This window comes from Phoenix dactylifera, chromosome 2 (assembly GCF_009389715.1).
Source record: "Phoenix dactylifera cultivar Barhee BC4 chromosome 2, palm_55x_up_171113_PBpolish2nd_filt_p, whole genome shotgun sequence".
NCBI lineage: Eukaryota > Viridiplantae > Streptophyta > Magnoliopsida > Arecales > Arecaceae > Phoenix > Phoenix dactylifera.
The window spans coordinates 22,791,257-22,816,244 of record NC_052393.1 but is presented as its reverse complement, the minus strand read 5'-3'; the positions used below and the strand labels follow the sequence as shown (position 1 = coordinate 22,816,244).

Below are 24,988 nucleotides of genomic sequence, written 5' to 3'. Positions count from 1 at the left end.
GGATCAAGCATTTTCTATGTTTAAAAAGTTCCATAAGGAAGTAACAAATGCTAGAGAGTCTTCAGTCATAGCCATTACAAGTGACCATGGTATCGAATTCGAAAATCAATTATTTGACGAATTTTGTAGTAAAAAGGGGATAACCCATAATTTTTCTGCACCTAGGACACCACAACAAAATGGAGTTGTGGAAAGGAAGAATAGAACACTAGAAGAAATGGCTAGGACTTTGTTATGTGAAAGTAACCTCCCTAAGTACTTTTGGAGAGAAGCCATTAATACCTCTTGTCACATATAAAATAGAGTTCTATTGAGACCCATCATAAAGAAAACACCATATGAACTGTGGAAAAACAGAAAACCAAAAGTTAATTACTTTCATGTTTTTGGATGTAGGTGTTTTATACATAATAATGGAAAAGATAATCTAGGAAAATTTGACCCTAAATCTGATGAAGGAATATTCTTAGGTTATTCTACAACTAGTAAAGCCTATAGAGTCTTTAATAAAAGAACCCTAGTTATAGAAGAATCTATACATGTTGTATTTGATGACTCTAGTGACATCTCCTCCAGTAAGAAAGCTAATCTTGATGATGATATTGAAATACTTGAAGAAAAGATAGATGAGATGGGATTACAAGATGATAATCAAAAGTTGATTGAAGGAGAATCATCAAACCAAGAGCCTATAGTGGATCATGGGCTAACTAAAGCTTGGAGGTATGCTCACGGGCATCCTAAGGAACTAATTCTAGATGATCCATCACAACCGGTTAGGACTAGAGCATCCCTTAGGAATTTGAATAATCATCTAGCTTTTGTTTCACACTTTGAGCCCAAACATATAGAAGAAGCCGAAAATGATGTAAATTGGATAAATGCAATGCAAGAAGAACTAAATCAATTTACTAGAAACAAGGTTTGGGATCTAGTGGAGAGACCTTCTGAATATCCAATTATAGGTACTAAATGGATATATAAAAATAAGCTAGATGAAAATGGAATTGTTATAAGGAATAAGGCAAGACTAGTAGCAAAGGGTTATAATCAAGAAGAAGGCATAGATTTTGATGAAACCTTTGCTCCCGTAGCTAGACTTGAGGCAATTAGACTTCTATTAGCATATGCATGCTCTAAGGACTTCAAACTATATCAAATGGATGTAAAGAGTGCTTTTCTAAATGGGTTTATTAATGAGGAGGTGTATGTAGAACAACCTCCTGGTTTTGAAAATCATCAATACCCTAATCATGTGTATAAATTGAACAAAGCACTTTATGGACTAAAACAAGCACCTAGAGCATGGTATGAGAGACTTAGTAAATTCTTATTAGAACATGAATTCTCTAGGGGAAATGTAGATACAACATTATTTCTGAAAAGGAAAAATAAGGATATGTTATTAGTACAGATTTATGTTGATGATATCATTTTCGGTGCTACTAACAATCGCCTCTGCGAGGAATTTGCTGATTTGATGCAGAGTGAGTTTGAGATGAGCATGATGGGAGAGCTGAACTACTTCCTCGGGCTTCAAATCAAACAATCTGAAGGAGGCATCTTCATCAATCAAGCCAAATATATCAAGGAGATGCTCAAGAAGTTTGATATGGAGGGAAACAAGTCAATCAGCACCCCCATGAGCTCATCATGCAAGTTAGACCAAGATGAATCAGGTAAATCTGTAGATCAAAAACTTTACAGAGGTATGATAGGTTCTTTACTGTATCTTACTGCAAGTAGACCTGATATTATGTTTAGTGTGTGCATGTGTGCTAGATATCAGGCTAATCCTAAAGAATCACACCTAGCTGCAGTTAAGAGAATTTTTAAATACTTAATAGGAACTAAGAACATAGGGCTGTGGTACTCTAAAGAATCTAGCCTAAACTTAATAGGGTACACAGATTCAGACTTCGCTGGATGTAAGCTTGATAGAAAAAGTACCAGCGGGTCTTGTCAATTTCTAGGAGAAAACCTAATCTCATGGTTTAGCAAGAAACAAAACTCGGTTGCATTATCCACTGCAGAAGCTGAATATGTCGCAGCCGGGAGTTGTTGTGCTCAAATCTTATGGATTAAACAACAATTAGAAGATTATGGCATTAAACAAGATAAAATCCCCATTAATTGTGATAACACAAGTGCCATAAATCTAACTAAAAATCCAATTCAACATTCAAGAACTAAACACATTGAGATAAGGCATCACTTCATAAGAGATCATGTATTGAATGGTGATGTGACACTCCAATTTGTTTGTACCGATAATCAATTAGCAGATATTTTTACAAAACCCCTAAGTGAAGAGAGGTTTAGTGTGCTTAGGAGGGGATTAGGAGTGATTGATCCATCCTAGTGGTGGTCTTCACTAGAATAATTGATTTTGATGATTACAATGTGGTTAAAATAGAGCTTCTATTCAATGATCATCAAATCAGATCCCAATTAGGTGTTTTTCCCTCATTTGGCACGGTTATAGCATGATTTTTAAGTGCGTGCCAAGGTTAGAGACGACTCGAGTAAGTTTCAGAGCCGGCTCCTAAGGGGGAGTCGACTCGCACATTGTCGGGAGTCGACTCGAAGTCTACAGGCGCATAAGGAGAGTCGACTCGCGCATATTCTGGAGTCGACTCGAGGTCGAGTCGACTCGCGACTCAGGAGAGTCGACTCGCAGTCGGGATCCGACTTTTTAACCCTAGGTTTGTCGTTTCGCAAACACTTTTCCTCAAGCCGCCACTGTTCAAAAAGCCCTAGAGCCGACTCCTAGGTCATCCCCGATCGTCTCCAACCCCTTTTCCCGTCGATTCTTCGCCGGACATTGAGTTTCCGTCCGTTCCTAGGTCATTTCCGGTTCGTCCCGAGCTTCCTCTGTCGACCCTTCCACCGTTCTTTAGTTTTTTCTTCCCGTTTAGGTCAAGATGCCTCGTAAGACCGTGGTTAGGAAGAGGTCCCGTCCCGAGGCCGGTCCCGAGCGGCGCTCCAAGGCGCGGCACGATCCCGCGAGGGAACCACCTCCGGCTTGTTCCCCGCCTAGGGCGGTTCCCGCAAGGCCGTTGGCCGGGAAGGCCGTCACCACCGGGAGGTATGTCGACTTTGACTATCTCTCCCGGGAAGGGTTCACCATAGGTGATAGGCTTAGAGCCCAGGGCCTAGAGTACTTCCTCACTTTGGACCTTCCCACTTACCCTGGCCTTGTTCAAGAGTTTTATAGTACCGTCCGTCGGGGAGATGGAGGTATCGAGGGCACAGTAGTAGGTGTCCCTGTGCGTGTCACGGAGGATCTCATTGCCCACATCCTCCACCTTCCATTAGTAGGGGTGGCTCCCGCACACCCTGAGGATAGAGTTGAGGCCCTTACGGTCATCTTAGGGCATCCACCTCAGTCCCCCCTAGACGAGGTATCTGCTAGCTCACTTCCTATTGAAGTGAGAATCCTTTTGAGTATTCTGTCCAGATCCATCTTTCCTAAGACAGGAAGATTTGATTTTGTAAATGAGAGGGACCTAGCTGTTATGTCTTACATTCTTCAGGACACCCCGGTCAACTTCCCTAAGCTCATTTATAGGTATATGTGTGAGCCCCTAGACAGACCTAGGCTCTCCCTCCCATACGGGATGATATTCACTCTTCTCTTTAGGCAGTACGAAATTCCCATTCCTGAGAAGGAACCCTCTCGTGCCTTGCGATGGACTGATCGCTTGTGTACGGGGACCATGCACAGAATGGGGTTTCGGAAGAGAGAAGGGATCTGGGTTAGGAAGTCCACTCTCACGGCCACATCCTCGAGGAGGCCATAGATGATTTTATGTTTTGTATTGATTTACTTTACTTATTGTATGCTCAAATGTATTCACATTCATATCAATACAATGAGTAGACAATTTATCTTCAATTATGTGCCATTTGATGTGCCATTTGTTGGTTGTGCCATTGATTGTGTGTGATTACCTCCTTTTTGATATGATGACAAAAAGGAGGAGAAATATGTATAAGATATGTAAAAAGGGGAGAAATATGAAAAAAATATGTAAAAGAAATCAATGGAAATAAATAAAAAGATAAATGGAAATAAATAAAAAGATAAACTCTTAAAAACACACATAAATTTGTTCTAAGTGGATTCGGTACCTCGAGGCTCATTATCTCTCTTTTGGGGCTCCTAATGGAGTAATCTCCAGAATCTATTCAAGGGATATTCGGAGATTAGCTGAATCCTACTCAAGAACAAATTGACAGATTTTCCCTCTAGAAAGATAAAATTCAGTTCGAAAACTTCAAAGCATTAAAAGGAAATTCAGAAAATCAAAACATAATTGAATGCATATGCTGAGGGAGAGAATCTGAATTTTAATCAAGCTAAATCATTAATGACATATAAGCCAAACAATTGACTGCATAATATGAAGGCTTATATAATTCCAAATGAAAGGAGGAGCTTTAACTCCGAAATTTAATGTTTCACTCCTTTCAAACTTGGATAAATTAAATTTTCAGACATTTAAATTCATTTATGGTTTTCATTTCATTATTTACTGAGCAATTCATTTTACATATACTCAAAGTTTTGTCATCATCAAAAAGGGGGAGATTGTGGAGTGATTGATTAAAACCCCGTTTGATTTTGATGAGCTCAAAGCATTTGAGTATATCTTGTGATTACTAATGAATTCAATTGAGTGTTTCAGTGAAAATCCTGTCCAAGTGTCTCTAGACTTGGTTCATAGTATTTTGGATAAGTTAAGAAGTCTGCATGAACCAATGTCTGAGACTCGAGTCGACTCCCGAGTATCACGAGTCGACTCCAAGCGTATCAAGCTCACTGGCACAAGCTCGAGTCGACTCCAGATCAGTACGAGTCGACTCCGACTAAGAACAGAAGGAAGAACAGAAAGCCTCATCTCAGAACCTGTCAACGAGTCGACTCCTGAAGTGCGCGAGTCGACTCCGATGTTCAACGAGTCGACTCCAAGTTAGTAAGAGTCGACTCCAAGAGGAACACACAGAAAAGTCAGAAAGCAGTTTTTGGGTCTGAGATTCGAGTCGACTCCAGTGGAACGCGAGTCGACTCCGATGGTTGGCAGGTCGACTCCAAAGAAAGCAAGAGTCGACTCTCAGCGGTACACAAGAAAAAAGTCAGAGAGCGTTTTATGGACTCTGAGATTCGAGTCGACTCCCACAGTACGCGAGTCGACTCCGAGACTGTGCGACCATCGACAGACAGAAAACCATGTTACTGCCTCTGAGATTCGAGTCGACTCCCAGACAGCTCGAGTCGACTCCAAGACAAGCTTCACGTCAAAAGGCAGAAGACCAACTTTCGGAAACTGAGAGCCGAGTCGACTCCAAGGAAGTTCGAGTCGACTCCAAGACTGGATGAGCCAAAAGACAGAATCGGGAGTTCGGGCTCTGAGATTCGAGTCGACTCCAAGGACAGTCGAGTCGACTCGAGTGGACAAAATTCAAAATTGGATCCACGGACTTCAGTGGATGAGCCGACTCCAAAATTGCCAGGTCAGCTCCAGAAGTTGGCGAGTCGACTCCGGGTCAAGACGAGTCGACTCCCAGTCGTGACGGCAACTTTAATTCAAAATTGGAACAGTTTCCGAGTCGACTCCGGAAAAGCTTGAGTCGACTCCCGCTACAGCCGAGTCGACTCCTGATCGCACGAGTCGACTCCAACCCACCAACGGTCATATTGTCAGGCTGCGCAGAGTGTGCAGAACGGACAGAAAAAGCAGTGTAACGGCTAGTTTCCGTGGGGGTTGGTTTAAATAGCCACAGAAGACTGTAGCAAAAAAAAAGAACACACATTCCACTCCAAGCATTCAAGCTTTCAAGCTCTCCAAGTGCTCTTCAACGAAAAAAAGGGAAGATCTGCATTTACTGCTCCAACAACATCTTCCCAGCATTAAAAGCTTCCTCCTCCTGCATTCAAGTCGACTACTCTTTCAAGAGGAGACCGGAGTTCAAGAAGCCTTGCCTCTTCACCAGCTTAAAAGCGTTTGAGGGCTTCTAAACTCCTTCTTGTTTATATTGCTTTAAATCTGCTTAAGAGAAGCTTGTTCTTCTGTTTTTCTTTCTACACATTTGTATTACTTGGTTCAATCAGGGGATTGAATCAAGGGGATTAAGGTTGGTTGGTGAGCCAAGTTAAAACCAACGTGTGTAAGGGTTTGATTGTGAGCCCGGGAAAACAATCGGGGTTGGTTCTAGTCGGTGAGCCTGGGAAAACCGACCGAGTTCGTTGTGAGCTCGTAAAACAACAAGTTTGGTTGTGAGCTTGCAAAACAACCGGCTGTAATCCAAGGGGGTTATAGTGAAATTCCCAAGTGAGACTTGGGGAGTGGACGTAGGAGCAAGAGGTGGCTCCGAACCACTATAAAACTTTGTGTTTGTATTGCATTGTCTCTCATCTTCTTCCCCGCACACTACTCACAGCACTTAGCTTTAATTAAATAACTTGTTGTAGTTTTTTAATTAACCATCCACAAAGTTTTAATTAGCCAAATTATTTTAAAACCCAATTCACCCCCCCCCCCTCTTGGGTTGTCTATCTGGGCAACAAATAAATTTCAAAATTTATCCAGTCATATTTTCCAAATTTCATAACATAATTCATAATATATTTAAAAAGATTTATTATTGTAATAATAATATGCCCGATCTATTTGACCAAGTATAAAACAGGTATCATAATCATATTTAATAAACTAATTATCATTTTACCAAAATTCAGAAAATAAATTTTGAAGCATTAGGTTACTTAGCTCTTCTTGCTTTAAAATCCTACTTTAGGTAGCGGGCTAGGTTCACATATGTTAATATTATTAAAATATAATTAATTTCATCATCATTTTAGAAGCCAAAAAAGTTAAAAATTAAAATACTATTGGGGATACGACTTTATGCCCTCAAATCAGATTGGTCAGATGGTAGTGCCCGACTACCCGGGTCAGTCCGAGAAAGTTGAACTCAAGTGATTAAAATGAGCTATGACTTAAGTGGCTTAAAAAAGGTCAAGAGTAACCAAATTATAAGGGTTCTTGACAAGGCTAGGGGTACCGGTCCAGTATGTAGCCCCGGGTATCGAGGCGGTGCAGGGCGTCCACCCTAGGGTCAACTTGGATCCAACCAAAAGAGAGTCATAGTTTTAAACTAAGATTCCTAGGTCTTGCTTAGAGAGAAAGAGAGAGAATCTCAATCTGGGTTCAATCGGGGGTCTGGGTTTGGTTGTCAATGACATGGGTCGATCTAGATCAATTAACATATCTAGCCCATGAGTCAAAAGAGAGAAAAGAGGATTTGAGAAACTAATCCATATGTAAATAAATAAATAAAAATGAAAAGAAATAAGAATTAGAGGAGGAAGGAAAAGATAGAATGGAGAGAAAGATAAGAGGAAAGAGAGGAGAGGGAAGAGAAGAAAAGAAGGTCTGATAGTGGGTGCTAGGGATCCAGTGACCACTCATGATGGAGCCGGCGGCAAAAGCAACGGCGACTGTGGTAGCGGCCTGCATAGGTGGCAAGACCAAGAAGTAAGTCTCGATTTGGCCCAAAAACAAGGAAAATAGCTCAACATAAGGAAGAACCAAAAAGGAGGAGGGAAGGAAAGCTCACCGTGCATGACAGAGATAGTGGATCTCGGCTGAAAACAACTAGGCCTGGTGACATCTATGGCGGCAATGCTCAGAATAGAGAAAAACAAGGAAAACAAGATAGTCGGGGCACAATGGAGAGGAGGATGGGAGTTCAGCGGTGGCACTTGGCTAAGGTGGTGCAGTGGCCACTGGTGAAGAAGGAAAAGTGACGAAAGATTCTAGTGAATCAAATAGAGGGGACTTGGGGTACTTATAAAGGATTTTAGAGAGAGATGATAAGCTCAAATCGGGTAATCGTTCGCCGGTTTGCAGCTGCCCCCAACAGCCGCCGGCCGTTTGCACCGGCCCGACGAATGCCCACCAACTAAGGTTAGGGTCAGCCTCATCCCAACAGCCCGAGGATTGGGCAGAGGAGGAACGCATCCTCCTCTACTTTGATCCCAAATTTTTTTGAAGTTTTCCGGTGGAAATCGGTGGGCAATACCAGCTTCAATTAGAAAGGGGCCCAATTGGGCCCATTCTCGTAGTATCCTTGTGATACTGGATGAAGCTGAACTCACTAAAAAATATCAAGCGCTGAACTTACAACTTACCCACCCACCACTTTGCACATTGTGTTTGATTTGTTTAACCTACTTTACAAAATTTCAGTTTTGCTTACTAATAAAACAACCATACTATTATTAATAAGATGGAATTTTCTTTGTTTGCAATTTTAACCTGAATATGAGTTACATCTTTATCTTTGGTTGCATACTATTCCTTTATACAAATGATAGGTATTGAAATGATATTTTATGTTGGTTTTCATGCCAAGATATTGCAAGCAATCAGTTTTCTTGTGGCAAGAAGGCTTGTTCATATGGTTCCTCATTAAACTGATCCAGATTTGCTAAGATTTTAGTGTGCCTTTATAATTCTGTTGTGGACGAAAGATAGAAATTGATTATGAATAAAAAGTTGGACAGTTTCTTACCTTCATTATTGATGGAACACAAAATATCTTGTCATTTTATGCAGGCTAGTCCAAGTATCAAAATAAAATAACAATGGATTTTTCAACACCAAAAGTCTGACAAATTGTTGGTTAGCGTGCAAAATAATATTGATACAATGTTGGGCCCCTGTCATCTTTATCTTACAAGAACTCAAGGCAGAATTGTGTGAGGACTCAATCATCAGAATTTTTAGTGAGGAGATTTTAGATGTACATCATTTTCAAGTCAAAGGGGTGAAAAACCAAATGAAGCAATGGAGTCATATTGTAAAAAAAAAAACAAATTCCAGGTTTTAATTTATTATTGAAGACAATAATAGATGTTTTTACTGGCTAAAATCATGGAAGAAGGCTTCAAATAAGGATTGAAGTGGATCCCAAAGGAAGATGAGATGGAGGCTCGATCAGTAAAAGAAAATAGAAAGTGGACAATGCAGGCATGATAATCAAGTGTCACAGTGAATGCTTCTGAGGCAACCATGGGACCTGGAGAAACCTTGCCAACATTATGTCACAATGTAAGGCAATAGTCAAGTTGAATCCTGGTTGAAAGAATAAAAAACATAGCAAGAGTGTCTACAAAGAGTCATGTCTCTGATATATTATACAGTGTAGCTGGTTCTGAAAAACCATGTCTTTAATCACTATCAGGATAGAAGTCACCATGTTTCTTTACCACCCCACTGCAAATTATTTCATATTACTATGCTTACAATCAAGGTCCGCAATCTTGGTATCAGTACCTTATTGATTTGGTATAGTACGATACAATATACCTCTATACTAAAATAACTCTCTAAGCATTTTTTTTCAATTTTTATTTTAGTACGGATCAGTACGCACTTCGGTGCACCTCGGTAGAGGTTGGTACGTCTTGATATAAGCGGTCCGGAGCTTGTACCGACTTGATAACTTTCATACTTATTTTCTTCCGATATAGCTCCGTACTAGGTGGTACAGTAGACCATACTTACTACTACACTATCTCATTTTCCACTGAAATTACAGTATACACTAAGGAACTTATCGAAAGCTACAAGCACCTCTAAAAAATTTTTCATTGGATTTCCATGACACAATGAAAACTTAGATATCACTTTTCATTGTGCTGCTATCACGCTAAAATGATCTCTATGCAACGGCTGTCAAAAATGCCTGAGCGAAGTGACCAAAGCATACTCTTTTGTATGCTGGGTCGTTCGCACTCTTAACACCAATATCAAATCTAAAACGTTGTTCCACATCCTGCCACTGCACCCAGTATAATAGTAATTCATCCTCCAGGAAGTATTAGTTTAAAAGTAAGCCAATTAGTGATTTCAAGTCATATGAAAACATTTGTGAGTTTTAAAGCTTCACTAGCAATAATATTTGATGCCCTGGAAGCTTCAAGCTTTAATTTCAAAATCAACATACTTCTAGCGAGGTTTGTCGCCATGATTACCTTGGGTCTCAGAATTATAGGAAGCATAAACTCTTGGTGTTTTGATTTGATTCTTCTGTCTCAACAGTTCCACATACATACTTGATAATCTCATATCTGACCACATTTGCATGCTTTCCATCCTTCTGCGTCCTCATCTGTAAGTTTAAATCAGGTTCCCTCTCTTAAAGAACTCATTCAAGAAAGTTATTGAACCAGAAAATGCAGTTATAAACCCATATCTAACAACTAATTTAATAGCTTAACAGCATTCCCAATTCCTTCCATACATAATTCACCAGGCAACATGTTACAAATCACAGTATTGATTGTCAACCTTTTCTTGTCATATCTTTAATTCTACAAAACTTGTTACTAAAGAATCATAAGTGAAAAATCAGATTTAATATTTTTCCAAGATCAGGACCTTCAACCAATTAGATCCTCCATGATACCAGATTGAAAATACCATCAATCAATACCACACAGAGAATCACTGACAAAACCTGTCATATAAAGCCTATCAAAAAAAAAAAACTCACTATCTCAATTCTTTTTCTGAGCAATCTGAAAGCCTCATAGGCTTTGCCCTTGCCAGAAAGCATACTGATCAACAAATAATATGTTTAAGACATTAGGAGAGGATTTTTTATTTTCCTCGAGAAATTCCGTTGTAGTAGTATATGATTCATCTTTACGATAACTCTCATGCTTGGCATGAAAATAGTTTAACATGTATTTAATTGATAATTCATTCTCATATTACATGCTCACAATCTCTGTATTTTTTCCATGCTGATTGTTTGAAAACAACTGCAATGAACCAGCCAGATGCCCAAACAGTTGCTGCTTAAACTGCTCATAAGCATAACAGGAGCAAGAACGATCATTGGTAGACTATTGAGGCATTCTGATACTAAACAAAGCCCTTGTGTAAGGTAACTTGATTGGAGGATGTGAATGATCTGAGCAGAGAAGGAAATTGTTCAGGCTTTAGTGAGAATTTGAATCAGAGAGATACCTATTATGAGGACAATCAAGCAGAAAACATACTGGCAACTAGAGTAACAGTTCGAATCTTTCGTAGTGAGCATACCTCTGCTGCTGAAGACAAACAATTCTACGTTTTTATTTCAAATGCCTCTTTAACTTTTACCACGTCCATCTTCCGATCATAAAAAAACTGCTGAAGCTGCAGCTCTTCTAAGGCAGAAATCTGCCTCTGAGGTTGTGATATGATCATCGTGCCTAATCACTCTTATCCACCTGCAGTTTCTATTAAAAGAAAAAAATCATCAAGGTGAGCTCCTGTTATTAGGATGCAGCTTAAATTTGCACAGAGAAAAGCAAACAAAATCACTGATTGATGGCATATGAACTCTTCGCAAAATGTCATACTGCAAAAACACCAGGTTAGTCAAAGCAAGTAACAAAGTTCCATGTCATGTCACCTGTCTAACTCTGCTGTAAGATTAAATCTCTACATCAGCTTCACCATTTGATGGTAAGATTCTTTAACTACAATAGTGGGACAGTTGAGGTTTGTTATCATAGTTTGACCTTTTCTGGTAATTTTTCAAGTTTCAACAAGACTAAGCTAATCTCAGTCTGCCTAAATAGCTTGCTGACTATTAAAAAAACAAAGGATCTATCATATATTGTTTGTATAAAATGGAAACAGAGAACACTAGTCAGAAGACCTTCAAAGAGTACTGATATGCTGCATAATTTGGGCAAACCATGAAACCTATAACAGTATGTTAAATTGATAAGGTATTCTAAAATTATTAGTAGAAAAAAACTTAATGAAAAATAAAATGAAATTCTGTGATGGAAAAAACAATTAAAGACACAAAAGATGATCATTAAAAGAACGACAAGTCACCCAAAAGTTCTGTCAGGATTAGTTAACTCTTCCAGTAGCAGCTAGAAATCCACCTACAATGTCCATTACTAGTCAATTAGTAACCAGTACAATATCACCTTCTAAGCATGCATCCTGAAGAGTATAACATTTGATATAGTTTTTCAGGATTTACTCAGTCCTTTAACCCATTATTCCAATCGTATTTAGCCAAACGGTCACTTGAGCACCCATGTTATATCTAGAGGGCAAAACAAGTGTTTCTTCAAAAGTTGGTATCCAGTAAATGCTCATGCTTTTCTTAGCCTACTTACCCCACTTAAAAGAAATAACTTGATCCTTGGAAAAATATAACCATCCATTCTTGAGATGCCTACTAGTGTAGTTGGTAAAGTCTTCCAGAGCTTGTACCAAGAACCTGGGTTTGAGTCCCTGACACCCTGATTTTCCCTGGAATTTCTCCCATCCTACTTCTTAAAAAAGAAAGGAAAAAGTAATTTCCACACAAAAATCCCGCTAACCTGACATTTTTATTCCTGAACCAAACACAGCTGAAATGAATAAAGGCCTTGGATATTTATGTTGCACTGATCTGATAAGTCTGATTTAGTCTGAATATTTTCACTACTTTTACTCTGGTTGATGATAATAAATTGGGAGAGGAAGGAAAGAAGAATGTTTCATAGGCTGAAAACAAAAGAAAGGGCAAGCTTAAGGTAAAAAGAACCCAATCCTCCGTAAAGAAACTACTTTCAAAGTAAACCCAAAACCATACAAAAGGTTGTCACTCTTCATGCACCTCCCATTGTAGACAGCTAATCAACCATAGAATGATATCTTCTAATCTTAGGATTCCAGACCTAGTTATGATGGAACTAAGATTAATCAACTAAAAACTAAGAAATCCTACTGATGACTTGCAACTCCTTATGCCAAGAAACACAATCCTACAAAGCTCCAAGAGTACTGAAAATACATTGAAAAAGAAATCCAAAAATATATTATTGAACTAAAACTCTTCTTTCCTTTTTTCTATTTTTCTACGAAGTTCTTTGAGACCATCTACCAATATCAGCTGCTCAAAGAAAAGATTATAACTAATCCCTTGTGCTAATTAGTTGCAACTAGCATATACAAAACAATTTTCTAATGGTGCATGAATTGGATGACTCTAATCAATATCACAACTCATTTCCCTTGTAAGTTCTACAAGATTTCGATAATTTTGTGGAAGAACCAGGAGTTGGACCATGAAAGGGTGGACCAGAGCATCAAAGTAGATACTTCAAAAATATCGTTGAGCTTAGAAAACTTATATAGCTAAAATGTGCTAAAATGCCAATCTTATAGATACCTGCTCGAGCTTTTAAAAGCACATTACAAGAATGCCCAAAGTTTGAAACATCATGCACCTAAAATACTGAATAGTCATAGATGGAAACCAGAATCTTAATTCGGTCAAATTGGTTAACTAATCCAAAATGTGGAAGTAAGTCATTATGAGTCTGTGACAGTTGTAGGTTTACCAATCTGGTTTCATGAGAATCTCATAGAAATTTGCTAACGTTTTGGAGCTTCCGAATATTTATAAGCCCACTGGCCAAGCATACACAAGAACAGCAGGATGCTTCATGGAAATGCTGTGAGGGTCATGTAGAATGATCTGAAAATGGATGAACGGCAATCTGCAACATATCAAACTGTTAGAACTCAACTATGCTTCATAAAAAATGACTGTAGATTATGAGGATGTTTGAAAAATGCTCTGTTGATATGCTCCTAGAACTGGATTTTGATCTACAATGTAAGATGAAGGCTTCAGCCTGGAAAGAATAAAGTCTGATGTGCTTATAATGTAGGGCAAGACCCAAAATAGGACAGTTTGTCAACTTTATTATAGTTACAATAAATGGGTTATGGTTGCATGGGAGGACACAGATAAGTGAGTCTGTTCAGATTTGTATAAGTGGTCATATCAAGAACTAGATCTGATAATTGTATATTCCACATCTGAAAGGGAATATAGACATTTTATTTTCAAACTTTATAAGAGAAATAACAAAGAAGCATCTAGTTGTTCCCCAAAAGAAATGAGTTAGCATAGAGTTCATTTCTTAGGTTCCTAAGAATGTTTTGATTGGTTTCATTTTCAATGGCTTGTTAAGCCAGTATAACAACAAATCTGTTCCGACAAACAGCAACATAGGAAGGTATGAAGTAGTTTGAGTTTGAGAGATGGGGGAAAAAGAAAGAGATTCAAAGCAAAGATAAAACCTTTCTGCAGAAGCACAGCTATAATTTGAAAATTCCTATATGATAGTCTTGCCCAAGGGTTCAAATCCCAGTATTGATACCTGTCCCAATCTGGTCCTGGTTCAGCATGGTACTAGGACACTCCTATTCCAACACTCGGTGCTCTTTATATAACAATGGAATGTCCTCACTTTCTATTTCCTTTATTGCTGTATTGTTTTATAAAGAACTTTTAGATAGTTTTAGGCCCTCAAATAGGCTTTCTCAGCCAATGGAATGTCCTCACTTTCTATTTCCTTTATTGCTCTGTTGTTTTTTAAAGAACTTTTAGATAGCTTTAGGCCCTCAAATAGGCTTTCTCAGCCGATGGCTTGGATTTATGGTTCCAGTGCCACTACCCGCACCTAACATTTGAACAAAATTTTAAAAAAAATAAAATAAATGGAACCAAAAATATCAATCATACGATTAATTTGGATAATTTACATTTACATGTAAATTACACTTTTTTCAAATTTTTAAGATTTACTTTAATTTAATAATTTTAAAATAATTTTTATCCAAAAAATAATTTAAAAATTATAGAAATTTTGAAAATCAAACTTGATTCGTGCTTTTGGGGGGTACTAAGTATGTTTTCTCTAACCAAAGGAAAAGCTTTATGGTTAGGTTATTTTTACGTCTCCCAATTTGAGCACAGATTGAGGTGCCCACAAAGGTGCTCGAGTTTTATCCATATCTTGCAATAATTTAGCAATGTATGTACATTTGTAGTGCAAACATGCCACAAAATTTTCTTTCTGAAATTATTTTTTATTTTAATAAATAGTTTATTTTAAAAATATCATAATTTTATACAATAAAATACACATCAAAAAAATAAAAAATGTGTCTTAGGTTAATACCTACCCTACAATTTATCCGAAATTTTTTCATGATTTTTTCTTACTTTCTTATTTTTTGACCACATAAATGGTAAAAAAAAGTGAGTGGACAAGCTAACCAGATTTCCACAACTGTTCCAATGTTCAAGAGGCCAAATTTGAGAAAGATAAGGCTAGATCTAAGCACCTCCTCCCTCTGTTCTCGCCCTTCCTCTCTTTTCTCACATTCTCTCTTTCTCTCATTTCTTATCTCCTATACAAGAACCACAACAAAAACAAAGAGACCTCTTTATTTTTCATCATGGCCTAGCTATGTTGTTAGTTGGCAATGGTTAAAATGCTACCAAACCAGTCAATCCCCACCATTAGGAACTAGGATATGCTGTAACAACCGGATTTAGAGATACTTATGGTCCTAGATGCATCCCAAGACCCTCTCTCTTCGACCCGGCACAGTACTGCCAGGATAGACCAGGCTAGACTGGGTCCTTAATCATTAGTCTTTCCCCTTTATATAATAATGGGCAAAATAACATACACAAAGGACTACAAGGAAATGAAATAACATATAAAACAACTATATTCTAATATAATGAGTCAATAACTCAAACCTCACTAAGTATATGGAATAAAAGTATATATATATTTTTAAATAATCCCAAGTCGAAACATATTCCAAAAAGCAACAGAGAAACCTCATTTGGTCTATTAGCTTAATATCCTTCAATAGGGACTTGATATTAGGTAACTCCATAATAGTGTCTCTATTTCCATTGCATGGCCAAGTGATATATATGCATGACTTTAAAATTTGTTTGGAGTATAATCACTTCCAAATACATCAGCGATAGCCTATCCGCCACAATGTTACAACAATGAGCTTTAGACACCCAAAGTTTGCTATCCACTGTATCACAACTAGACAAAAGTTTATTTGCTATATCAATAGAATACCACAAACAAGCAATATTGAGGAAGCCTAATGGACTTGGAAGAGGGTTCAGGCCCAAGTCTAACACCTTTTGGCCGACTGTCATAGCTGGCCACACTATTTATGGAATAGGGAAGAATGATTCTTAATAAACCTAAAGTCTACTGAACAACTATTATACAGATCTAACATATTGCAGCTTGCATGTGCTACATGGATCAAGATGTGTAAAGTTCGTCCTGACCAGTAAATCAAGATAAGTTCTTTGTAGGCTTTTCTTGGAGAAAATTTCAAAATGGTTATGCTTGACAATGATATTGAATCATTTGCTAACTATTGGTAACTAATCACTTTCAAGGCTCACATGTGTAACAACTGAACTAAACAGTCAAACTGCATAATGACCTCTAATTGCCAGAAACAGGGAAAATCTGGCAAAACCAAGCTTCTTTAAAAGCTTACTACCTTTTATTTTATTATGAGAGAGAATTTATGCCAGATATGCTTCCATCTATATAAAAGAAGGAAACTGAAGACTGGTAAGACCTGAACTAGTCCACCATGGTGGCCCACCCTGTGAGAACACGGTTAGTCTAGCAAGATCTATCCATCATGTTGGTTCGGGCCCATTATAGTTAGTAGCTCCTTAAAGTGTAAATTCAGTTTTGCTGAGCATTCTAAGAATAAATCCCATGGTACACTATTACACCAAGAAGCTTTTGCCCAAAACTTAAGATGTTCTTTGCAAATGTTTTAGAGCATCTAAGTGAATGTGTACCCATTTACTTTAGATAGATGATCTCCAATGTTTGTGGTTAACTCCTAGATCTAAATTATTATCTATAGTACCAAAAAATGTAAGTCAAGTTCTGTCTTCAGGGTATGGACTCAGAGAGAAACATGTTAATCCTCCTGATATTAATACTGTATTCCTAGGATATTATCACAGTTGTGAGTGCTTTAACTTGTAAGACTCCAAGAGTAAGAGAAATAGCATGTTCAACTGTAATGTTATAATTTAAAACATGATTTTTCTTTAGAAGGTACACAAATTCTCCATAATGCTTGACAAGTTTTTGAAGGTTGAATAGCCAATGCTTCCATCACTCTTCTGCTTATTCCCTTAAGATTTCTTGCATGTGCCAATTTATCTAATAGTTGAGACATCCATCCTTATCACCAGAGAACAAACAGGACAGCCATCAAAGGCATAGACGAGATGAAAAACCAGAAAGTTCATGAGCATCTATTCAGTATTTAGTGACAAATCAGTCAACATCATAGCTTGGGAAATCAAGCTTCCTATTGCTATGTCAGAAGTAAACATACATCTAACATCATCCTAGATCTCATTCAAGAACCCGATTTCAACATGTTCATGCAATCAACATGACATTTCCAGTTGATTGTATTCTAGTTTTCCTTGCTGGTTTGGAAATGGATAAAGTGATGCAGCTCTCAGATAGGGTGAAACCTGACAGGTGTACTATTTACCATTTCAAAATTGTGGTAGCTATAACATTTATTTGACAATGATCAACTTGATGGGCATTCTGTAGCCTCTGCTGTAAAAAATTAACTTAGTAGGCTCATCGAGAGGCTGTAGAAATGGGCTACAACCAGGGATTAAAAAATTAAAAATGGCTTATATGAAAATTTTTTTTCCAATTCTTGCAGACTATCTCAACCAAATGGTTATATCTATTATGCCTACTAAAAGCTGACCAATGTTACAGTAATAAATCGAAAATAACTTCTCGAAAATAATCTAAACGACAAGGAGTACAAACAAGAATACTTTGAGTTTGTCATGACGATAAGCTCTGATTCCAGACATTGTCCTAGTTGCTTTGCATATTTGCATCAGGGGAACTCTAAGGTTATTGACAGAATATGGAAAACAGCTTACTGGATAAAAAGAAAAAAAATATCTATTTTAGCAAAATATAAATCAAAGACCAAAATCTAATAGCAAAGAAGTTGCTGAGCTATTATCAGTACCCTGCTACAAATATGGTGATCAACTGGCTGGATAGTCAAAAACGATCTGGTTCAAAATCATCATGTGTCCATTTTTCCAATAATGGAAATAGTGTGACAGGAAGTTTCCATCTGACTGAATGTAAATGTGATTTATATTGGTTCATATTTCCATATTCTATGATATCGCTTTCTTGATGGATGATTCTTTTATTTTCGCACACTTAAGCTGACGGCAGAAGTTAGAAGGGAAACTATTAGTTCTGTATTTCTTCTTCTCCTTGTTCTCTTCTTTTTCCACCTTTTCTTTTCCCACTTAAATCTCAATCAGTTTGATATTTAATGGTGCATCTCTTAGTCTTTCTTTAAAGTCGTGGCTTCTCTCTTTAACATTTTATAGCACCAAAAAGCCTCCTTGAAATTTTCTAGCTTATATGCTTGTGTGCAATAATCGCCAAGATTATAATCTACAAAGGATTAAGGTACTGGCAGTACCGACAAGCCCTGCCAGAACCGTCCCATTGCACTGAGAGCACAATACATGGGAGGTGTCCAAGATATAGGTTTGGACATAAAGTAGACATTCTGCTTGTCCTGCTCGAAACTGATTGAGACAGTCTGGTTCCAAGGCCAGTTCAGTAGGTAGCAGCTAGGACCCAAGTAAGTCCCTTTGTTCCCAAAAAATAGAGCCCCCCCCCTCCCCCAATACTCTCTTTTCTCTGATCTTCATGGGAGGGCCTCAAGATCAAAGAGAGCAAGAGACAAAAAGAGAGAGAGAGGAAAGAAGAGAAGAAAAAAAAAGAGAGGAAGGGTCAGGTACGGCTCACTCCTATATTAGGAACAAGACATGGACGTATTCAAGGCCCAGAAATACTTCACTTGGAATTGAAATTAAGTTGGATGCTATTTCATTTAAATTCATGGTTTTATTATGCATAATATGATTGATGATTGATGTTTCACTCATATTTATTTGTAATTTCTAAATTGTTCAAACCACAAATGTTGGTACTATACCCCACCATTGACTCAAAAACCACTTTTAAGAATCTCAAAATATTTAAATATTTATTGAAATTATTAAAGATAAAAGTTAATAATTGAAAAATTTTAGAAAAAGTAAAAATAATAAAAAAAATCCCAGCACAATACCATGGTGCTAGACTAGCCCAAGAGTCAGGATGGTAGCATACTCGTACCATGCTGACCTAGGACAAAAATGGTACAGTGGTCGAAACTGGAAATTAAACCCTTAATCTCTACAACATTGTTGATCTTATTTCAATCATGGAAGGTTTTACATTCAATTTCATTAGCAAAAAAGCCCCCAAAAGCAAATCAAGGATTCATCTATCATATTTGTTCTATAAGAAATATCTTCTAAAACAAAAAAAAAATCACTCTAGATCATAAGGTCAAATTTCAAGATGAAAAAGAAAAATAAATAACCATATAAAATAACATCAATTGGATGAGTCATGCACAATGTGCTTAGAGGCTTTGTGGAGTAAGTATTTGATTGGAAATAATGAACATGATTACAAACCTTCTGCAAACCACGCATATTATTCCTAATTCTACTGTTGTAACAAAGTTCTTCCTGAGAACAAATGACATCTACATTTTGCTTTCCTCTTCTGGAATCTGGATGAAACCCTAATGTCCAATATACGTTTTTGAAGTTTCAGCTCATAATTTTTCTTAAAATTTTTTCCCTTCATGGAGTCAAGACTTATTTTGCCCAACATCTTTTTGATGAAACACCCATTTCCAATTCAACTTTCTGAAGTTTTAGTTCATAAATTTTTCATTACCTTTTTTCCCTTCTAGTGTCAGAATTTTTTTCTGCTGAAAATGTATGCATCATTATTACTATCATTCAAGATTTTCTCTCAACAAAGAGTGATAGGAAATGGAACACAAGTCCATAAAAGATTTCGAGGACGTCTTAATGCCACATGCAGAATTAGAACTGCTACAAATCTAGATGGTGAAACTTGAATGAAGCTTTGTTTAGGAAAACATATATAGGCTGGATATAGAGCATGCCTTTGCACTGGCATCAACAAAGATGTCAAAGAATAGTAGTAACTCATCAAGCTAAAAGCCTGTGCAAGATGGAAGTATGAGTTGGTTCTATTATCTGGGAAATAAAACATATCTTTGAGTCTCAGAAAACATAATCCTCCAGTCATAAGATGAACTGAATGCTCAGAAAAGCTGCTGATGTAAGCTAACTTCTTGAACATATTTTGCTTAGGAAAAAATGTGGCAAGCTTCTGGTGAGTTACAAGAGATTTTGGCATTATCATAAGAAATTATATAGAAAACTAGGATAAATTTGAAGATAACATGTTATGAGCAATGCTGATTTTTTTTTCTACTGAGAAGAAAGCTTTAAGACCCATCTTCAAAGATTGATAGCAACCACTTGCACCAATAACTACGTCATAGGACTCATAGCATAGTGAAATCTCATCCAACAAGATAATATCAAACCACCCTAGAAAGTGGAGTCCAAGAATTCCAGGAACACAGGGGCAAAAGACCTTATCACTGCACCAATTTTACTAACTGTTAGATAATAATTTTGGGATTTGATTTAGCCTCAGTTTGAATACAGAACTCCTACATTCTAGAACAGTTGATCTCACTCTATCTCTAAAATTAAATTCAAAATGTAAATATTTCATTTTCTATTATGATTGTTGAAGCAACTATTGCTCCTTCATCATGAATCCAAAGTGGAAATGTTCTCGGTCAACAACTGCATGAACCTTTCAAGGATCTTAGGTGGATATCATTCAAGTCATGGGCGCTCATTCCAAGACTGAAGATAAAGTTTCTAAAGGGCTTCCTCTCTGTCTCACCATCACCAATAAAGTTCCCTTGCAGAAAAACATGTTGAGAGAGAATTTTATTAGAAAATATTTTACAAAGCCTACCAAGTGCAACAATAGCCACCTTCGGTCCAAGTTCAAAATCAGCAAAACCTCATAAAATGAGGAGACATATTAATATTACAAGACTAATCAACAAAGTGAATGCATACCTTTTTGGGTCTCGTTTGCTTAAGCTTCACCTTTACATCAACCCCATGATCGATAATAGACTGAAGCACAGTCTGAATCTTCCCTTCGATTTTTTCCCCTCTCCTCGGTGTGTAGACCACATTGTAAATATCATCCTCAATCGCACGCTTTGCCAAAACCTCTCCAATGGCAGCACAAGCTGTCGCATCCTTCTTAGATGTCAGGTCAAACTTCATGTCCTTTGAAATGGAATGCGCCACAGCGACCACCTTGCAGGTGACCCGATGAACAACACAAGCACGAACAGATCCTTTCGATATATAAATATCCAGACAGAATGGCAGATGGTAAGGATCTGTCAATTGATTAAATGTGGGCGTTCTCACCTTCTTCCCCTCCATCACTGGTGCCTCAATTCGAGCTCTTTCGCTCTCCTGGTTTAAATTTTTGGGCTTCTGCTTTGAAACCTTGGTGGCATTCATCTTCTTTTCCGATTCCTTGAATTCTTTCTTTCGATCAGCTTGTGTTGGCTTCTCACGATTCCTCTTCGTCTTCTTCGATGATGTCCTCCGATGGAAGCTGAAGTTGTTCTCTTCGAATTCCTTGGAACCCTTATCCAATTTGTAGAACAACTTCTTGCGCAGCCTCAAGTCCTCGATCTCGTCGAAATCAGGGGTGTCTTCCGTCACCATCTCCGGAGAACAATCAGAAGAACCATCATCGACCAATTCCGACATGGGATTCGCCGCTTCCGGCTTCCCATCCATTCCATTCCAAGAGTGGGCCAAGCCGAAGGACACCCCCCAAAGGTCGGAATCCACGAGATCGATATTAAATCCCTTTTCCAAGGGATTCCTACCGGTTGGAATCATCGGCGGCAGTTGGATCAAATGACGGCGGTGGTTTGTCGGCGTGCTCGAACCATCGATGTCTTCGATCGATCGAAATGCCGCTGAGCAAAGACTACGCAAACTGAATAAGTTTGATGGGGTTGTAGGGGATCGAGAGAGGAGGATGCGCCTCGCTGATAAGAAGAATTTTGCCATTTTTTTAGTCTGGAGCAAGCTTGATTGCTCTGGTGACTGGAAAATAGGATCAGGTTCGGCTCGTCATCACGGCAACAGGAGGGTGGTTGGTGCTCGATGGAGAAGTCGTAGGGATTGGAACTGGGGGAGAAGCGCCGAGATCGAGTGGATTTCGGGAGGAAGGACGAGCGGGATCCCGGGAAAGGCCAAGTGGAGACGGAGAGGGATGAAGAGGGTTGCGTTCAATCAATTAGCTCTAATTCTCTGTCTTATTTCTCATCCAGCCTCAATCATCAACCGTTTGAGATCCATACAACGGCTGATCACAATGATTGCTCGTACATGTAAATGGCTGATATACAACCTCTGTGTATATATATATATATATACATTATACAATGTGTATGTATAAGTACAACAACACCTTTTTAAGGGGTAGTTCTATATACACCCCCCCTATTGCTCAGGACACCCCCCAAAAACCAAAAAAAAAAATACCCAAACTAACCTTTAGTGTAATTACCATATTGCCCTTGAAATTTTCTCATACACCCCCCTCCCTCCTCCTCCGTTTCGTTTTGAAAAGAAAAAAAAAACACCCCTCAAACCCCCCTTAAACCCCTCCTCCCCCGTTCCCCCTTCTCCCTCTCGTCGCCGGCATTCTCCCGATCTCCGACCACTTCGCCGGCTTCTCCCGGAACCACCTCGCCGGCTTCTCCCGAAATTTTTTTTTTTTACGGTTCGTGCTCCGTTCGGCACTGGATCGCCGAACAAAAGGCTTCTGTTCGGCTGAACAGTGCCGAACAGAAGCCTTCTGTTCGGCAACCCTCAACCGAACAGATCTGTTCGGCTGCACAGTGCCGAACAGAAGGCTTCTATCCGGCACTGTTCAGCCGAACAGAAGCCTTTTGTTCGGCGATCCAGTGCCGAACGGAGCACGAACCGTGAAAAAAAAATTTCGGGAGAAGCCGGCGAGGTGGTCGAAGATCGGGAGAATGCCGGCGACGAGAGGGAGAAGGGGGAACGGGGGGGTTTTGGGCGTTGGCGAGGTGTTTTGGAGGGGAAGAGCGGGGTGGGGGGGGGGGGGTTTGGGGGGTGTAGAGAGCAATTTAGGTGAGGGGGTGGGGAGGGTGGGGGGTAATTTAGGAATTTCTAATTTTTTAGGGGTGTCCTTAGCAAATGGGGGGTGTAGAGAGTATTTAATTTTTTTTTAATTTTTGGGGGGTGTCCTGAGCAATAGGGGGGGTGTATATAGAACCACCCCTTTTTAAGCTTCAGCGAGAAATATATCGCCCTCAAAAGTTAAAAAAATTTCAATTGACCTTCATTTTTTTTTTTAATGTCAACATGGCGCAACAGCCATCCATGTATCTGGTCCTTAGTATCATACACAGGTTAAAAATGCTAAAATACTATTAATCATTTACAGATGGAAAAATATAGTGATGCTTCTTCAAATTTGGGCGAGAAATATGTTTATCCCAAAAATTTAAAAGTTTCGATTAATTCTTAAAAGTTATTTTTCATATCAATTATAATACTTAATCCTTGAAGGGGTTACGGTTCTGTTAACTATTTTGGCAATTAAAATATTGTGATTCCAACCTAATTCTTCTTTACTATTGCGATCTTCTGGTGCACTCCATCCTAATCGACATTGCATGGCATTTTTGCAATTCTAGGAGGATTCCAACTCTAATTTTTTCACCAACTAGTGTATGGTCGTGCTCAAGCAAGAAGAGACTGCGTGGAACACAAAGCACTCTATTTTGGGTAAGTGCTCTTTATTCTAAATTTGGGATTTTTATATTTCTTCCTTGATGATGGTTTGTTTTTGACAATATGGTATTTTTTATTATTTGTTTTAAAAATGTGTATAGTTTAAGTTAGGGTTTGTAATGCGATCTTCATGTTCTTTATATTTTGGTGTTCAAAATATGTACTTCATTTAAAGGAAATTTTTGTATGTGGACAAATAGTCTTTCATGTGGATTGCAAAGCCTAAAGGGGTTTAGGGCTTGGTGTTAGTTTTAGAGAGAGTTTAGTACCACAATCTTTGATGTCAATTTGATATAATCCTTGTCTAATGGCCTCTTACAGCCTTCCAAGCCTTATCGGCAATCCTACATGGCCTGATGTTGGCATTAAAGGGGTTTAGGGATGCTAGGCTTTAGGTAAATCCAATGTCTTGTAAGATTATATAGTTGAAACTTGGCATGTTATTTGCTTCAGTACATTTGTTTGAAAAGGCTTTAAGGCAATTCTCCATTCAAAAAAAAATTGGCTATATAAGTACAATCAACAGGCTAGGGCCATAGGTATTTTTAAGAAGAAAAGTGGATGTAAGATTCATGCTTCCCCCTTGTAAACAGTTGAAATATACGTGATTAAAAGAGCATTTGAGCCTACACATAAATATGATACACTTTGAGAACCATAATGTCAAATCCAAATAGTTATCTCAAACCTATGTAGAAGATAATAAGTGTGATACTAATTGGAGCATTAAAGGATTCATGGTAAGAGTGAAGAGGGATGTGAAGGTTCAGATATCTAAGGCTTAAGTCTGTAGAGCAAATAGAGAGGCTCAAATAAAAGAGTAGACCATATGGTGGGACTAGTGCTAAAAGGGTATGACCTGGAAAGGAAACTTGAATGTGCACAAGAAATGGGACTATTTCAAGAAGGGAAAAAATCAATTTAAAATCATTTACATATATTTTAAGTTTTAACTTAATCATTTTTTTAATCTAGCTAGATTTATATCCAATTTTAGGTGATGGGTAATGCAAAAGGACAAGTTGTTGTCCCATCTAATAAATTTGATATACAGCTGCACAACTGTTAGTATTACTGCAAGCAATATATTAACAGTGTCGCCATACCCAGCATCATATTACTGCAAGCATCCCAAGGGAACCCCCTTCATAGAAGAAGTTTTTAGTCTTGGTAGTATATCAATGGTATAAGCCTAGTTCTACCTATTCATGTTGTA

The 24,988-nt window shown here is 38.2% G+C and overlaps 1 protein-coding gene across 5 annotated transcripts; it reads right to left on the bottom strand.

Annotated features, from left to right (window-relative positions):
• Positions 1-9,554: 9,554 nt before the first annotated feature.
• Positions 9,555-22,231, bottom strand: LOC103719132. 5 transcript variants are annotated; one of them, XM_026809266.2, is made up of 4 exons: positions 20,989-22,231; positions 13,415-13,573; positions 11,121-11,299; positions 9,555-10,182 (listed from the first exon to the last, which is right to left on the bottom strand). In XM_026809266.2, exons 1-2 carry the CDS (start codon positions 22,012-22,014, stop codon positions 13,538-13,540), a joined length of 1,062 nt encoding a protein of 353 aa, XP_026665067.2. In that variant the 5' UTR covers positions 22,015-22,231; the 3' UTR covers positions 9,555-10,182; positions 11,121-11,299; positions 13,415-13,537. The 5 variants fall into 5 exon arrangements, with proteins under 5 accessions (XP_026665067.2, XP_038979613.1, XP_038979611.1 ...); XM_039123685.1 differs by lacking the exon at positions 9,555-10,182 and adding an exon at positions 10,648-10,989 and having other exon boundaries at positions 11,078-11,299; XM_039123683.1 differs by lacking the exon at positions 9,555-10,182 and having other exon boundaries at positions 10,648-11,299.
• Positions 22,232-24,988: the final 2,757 nt, after the last annotated feature.

Coding starts and splice junctions, on each gene's coding strand:
- LOC103719132 (XM_026809266.2), bottom strand. CDS start 22,014: ATGGCAAAATTCTTCTTATCAGCGAGGCGCATCCTCCTCTCTCGATCC. Junction 13,574..20,988: donor AGCAAACGAGACCCAAAAAG/GTATGCATTCAC, acceptor GATATGTTGCAG/ATTGCCGTTCATCCATTTTC.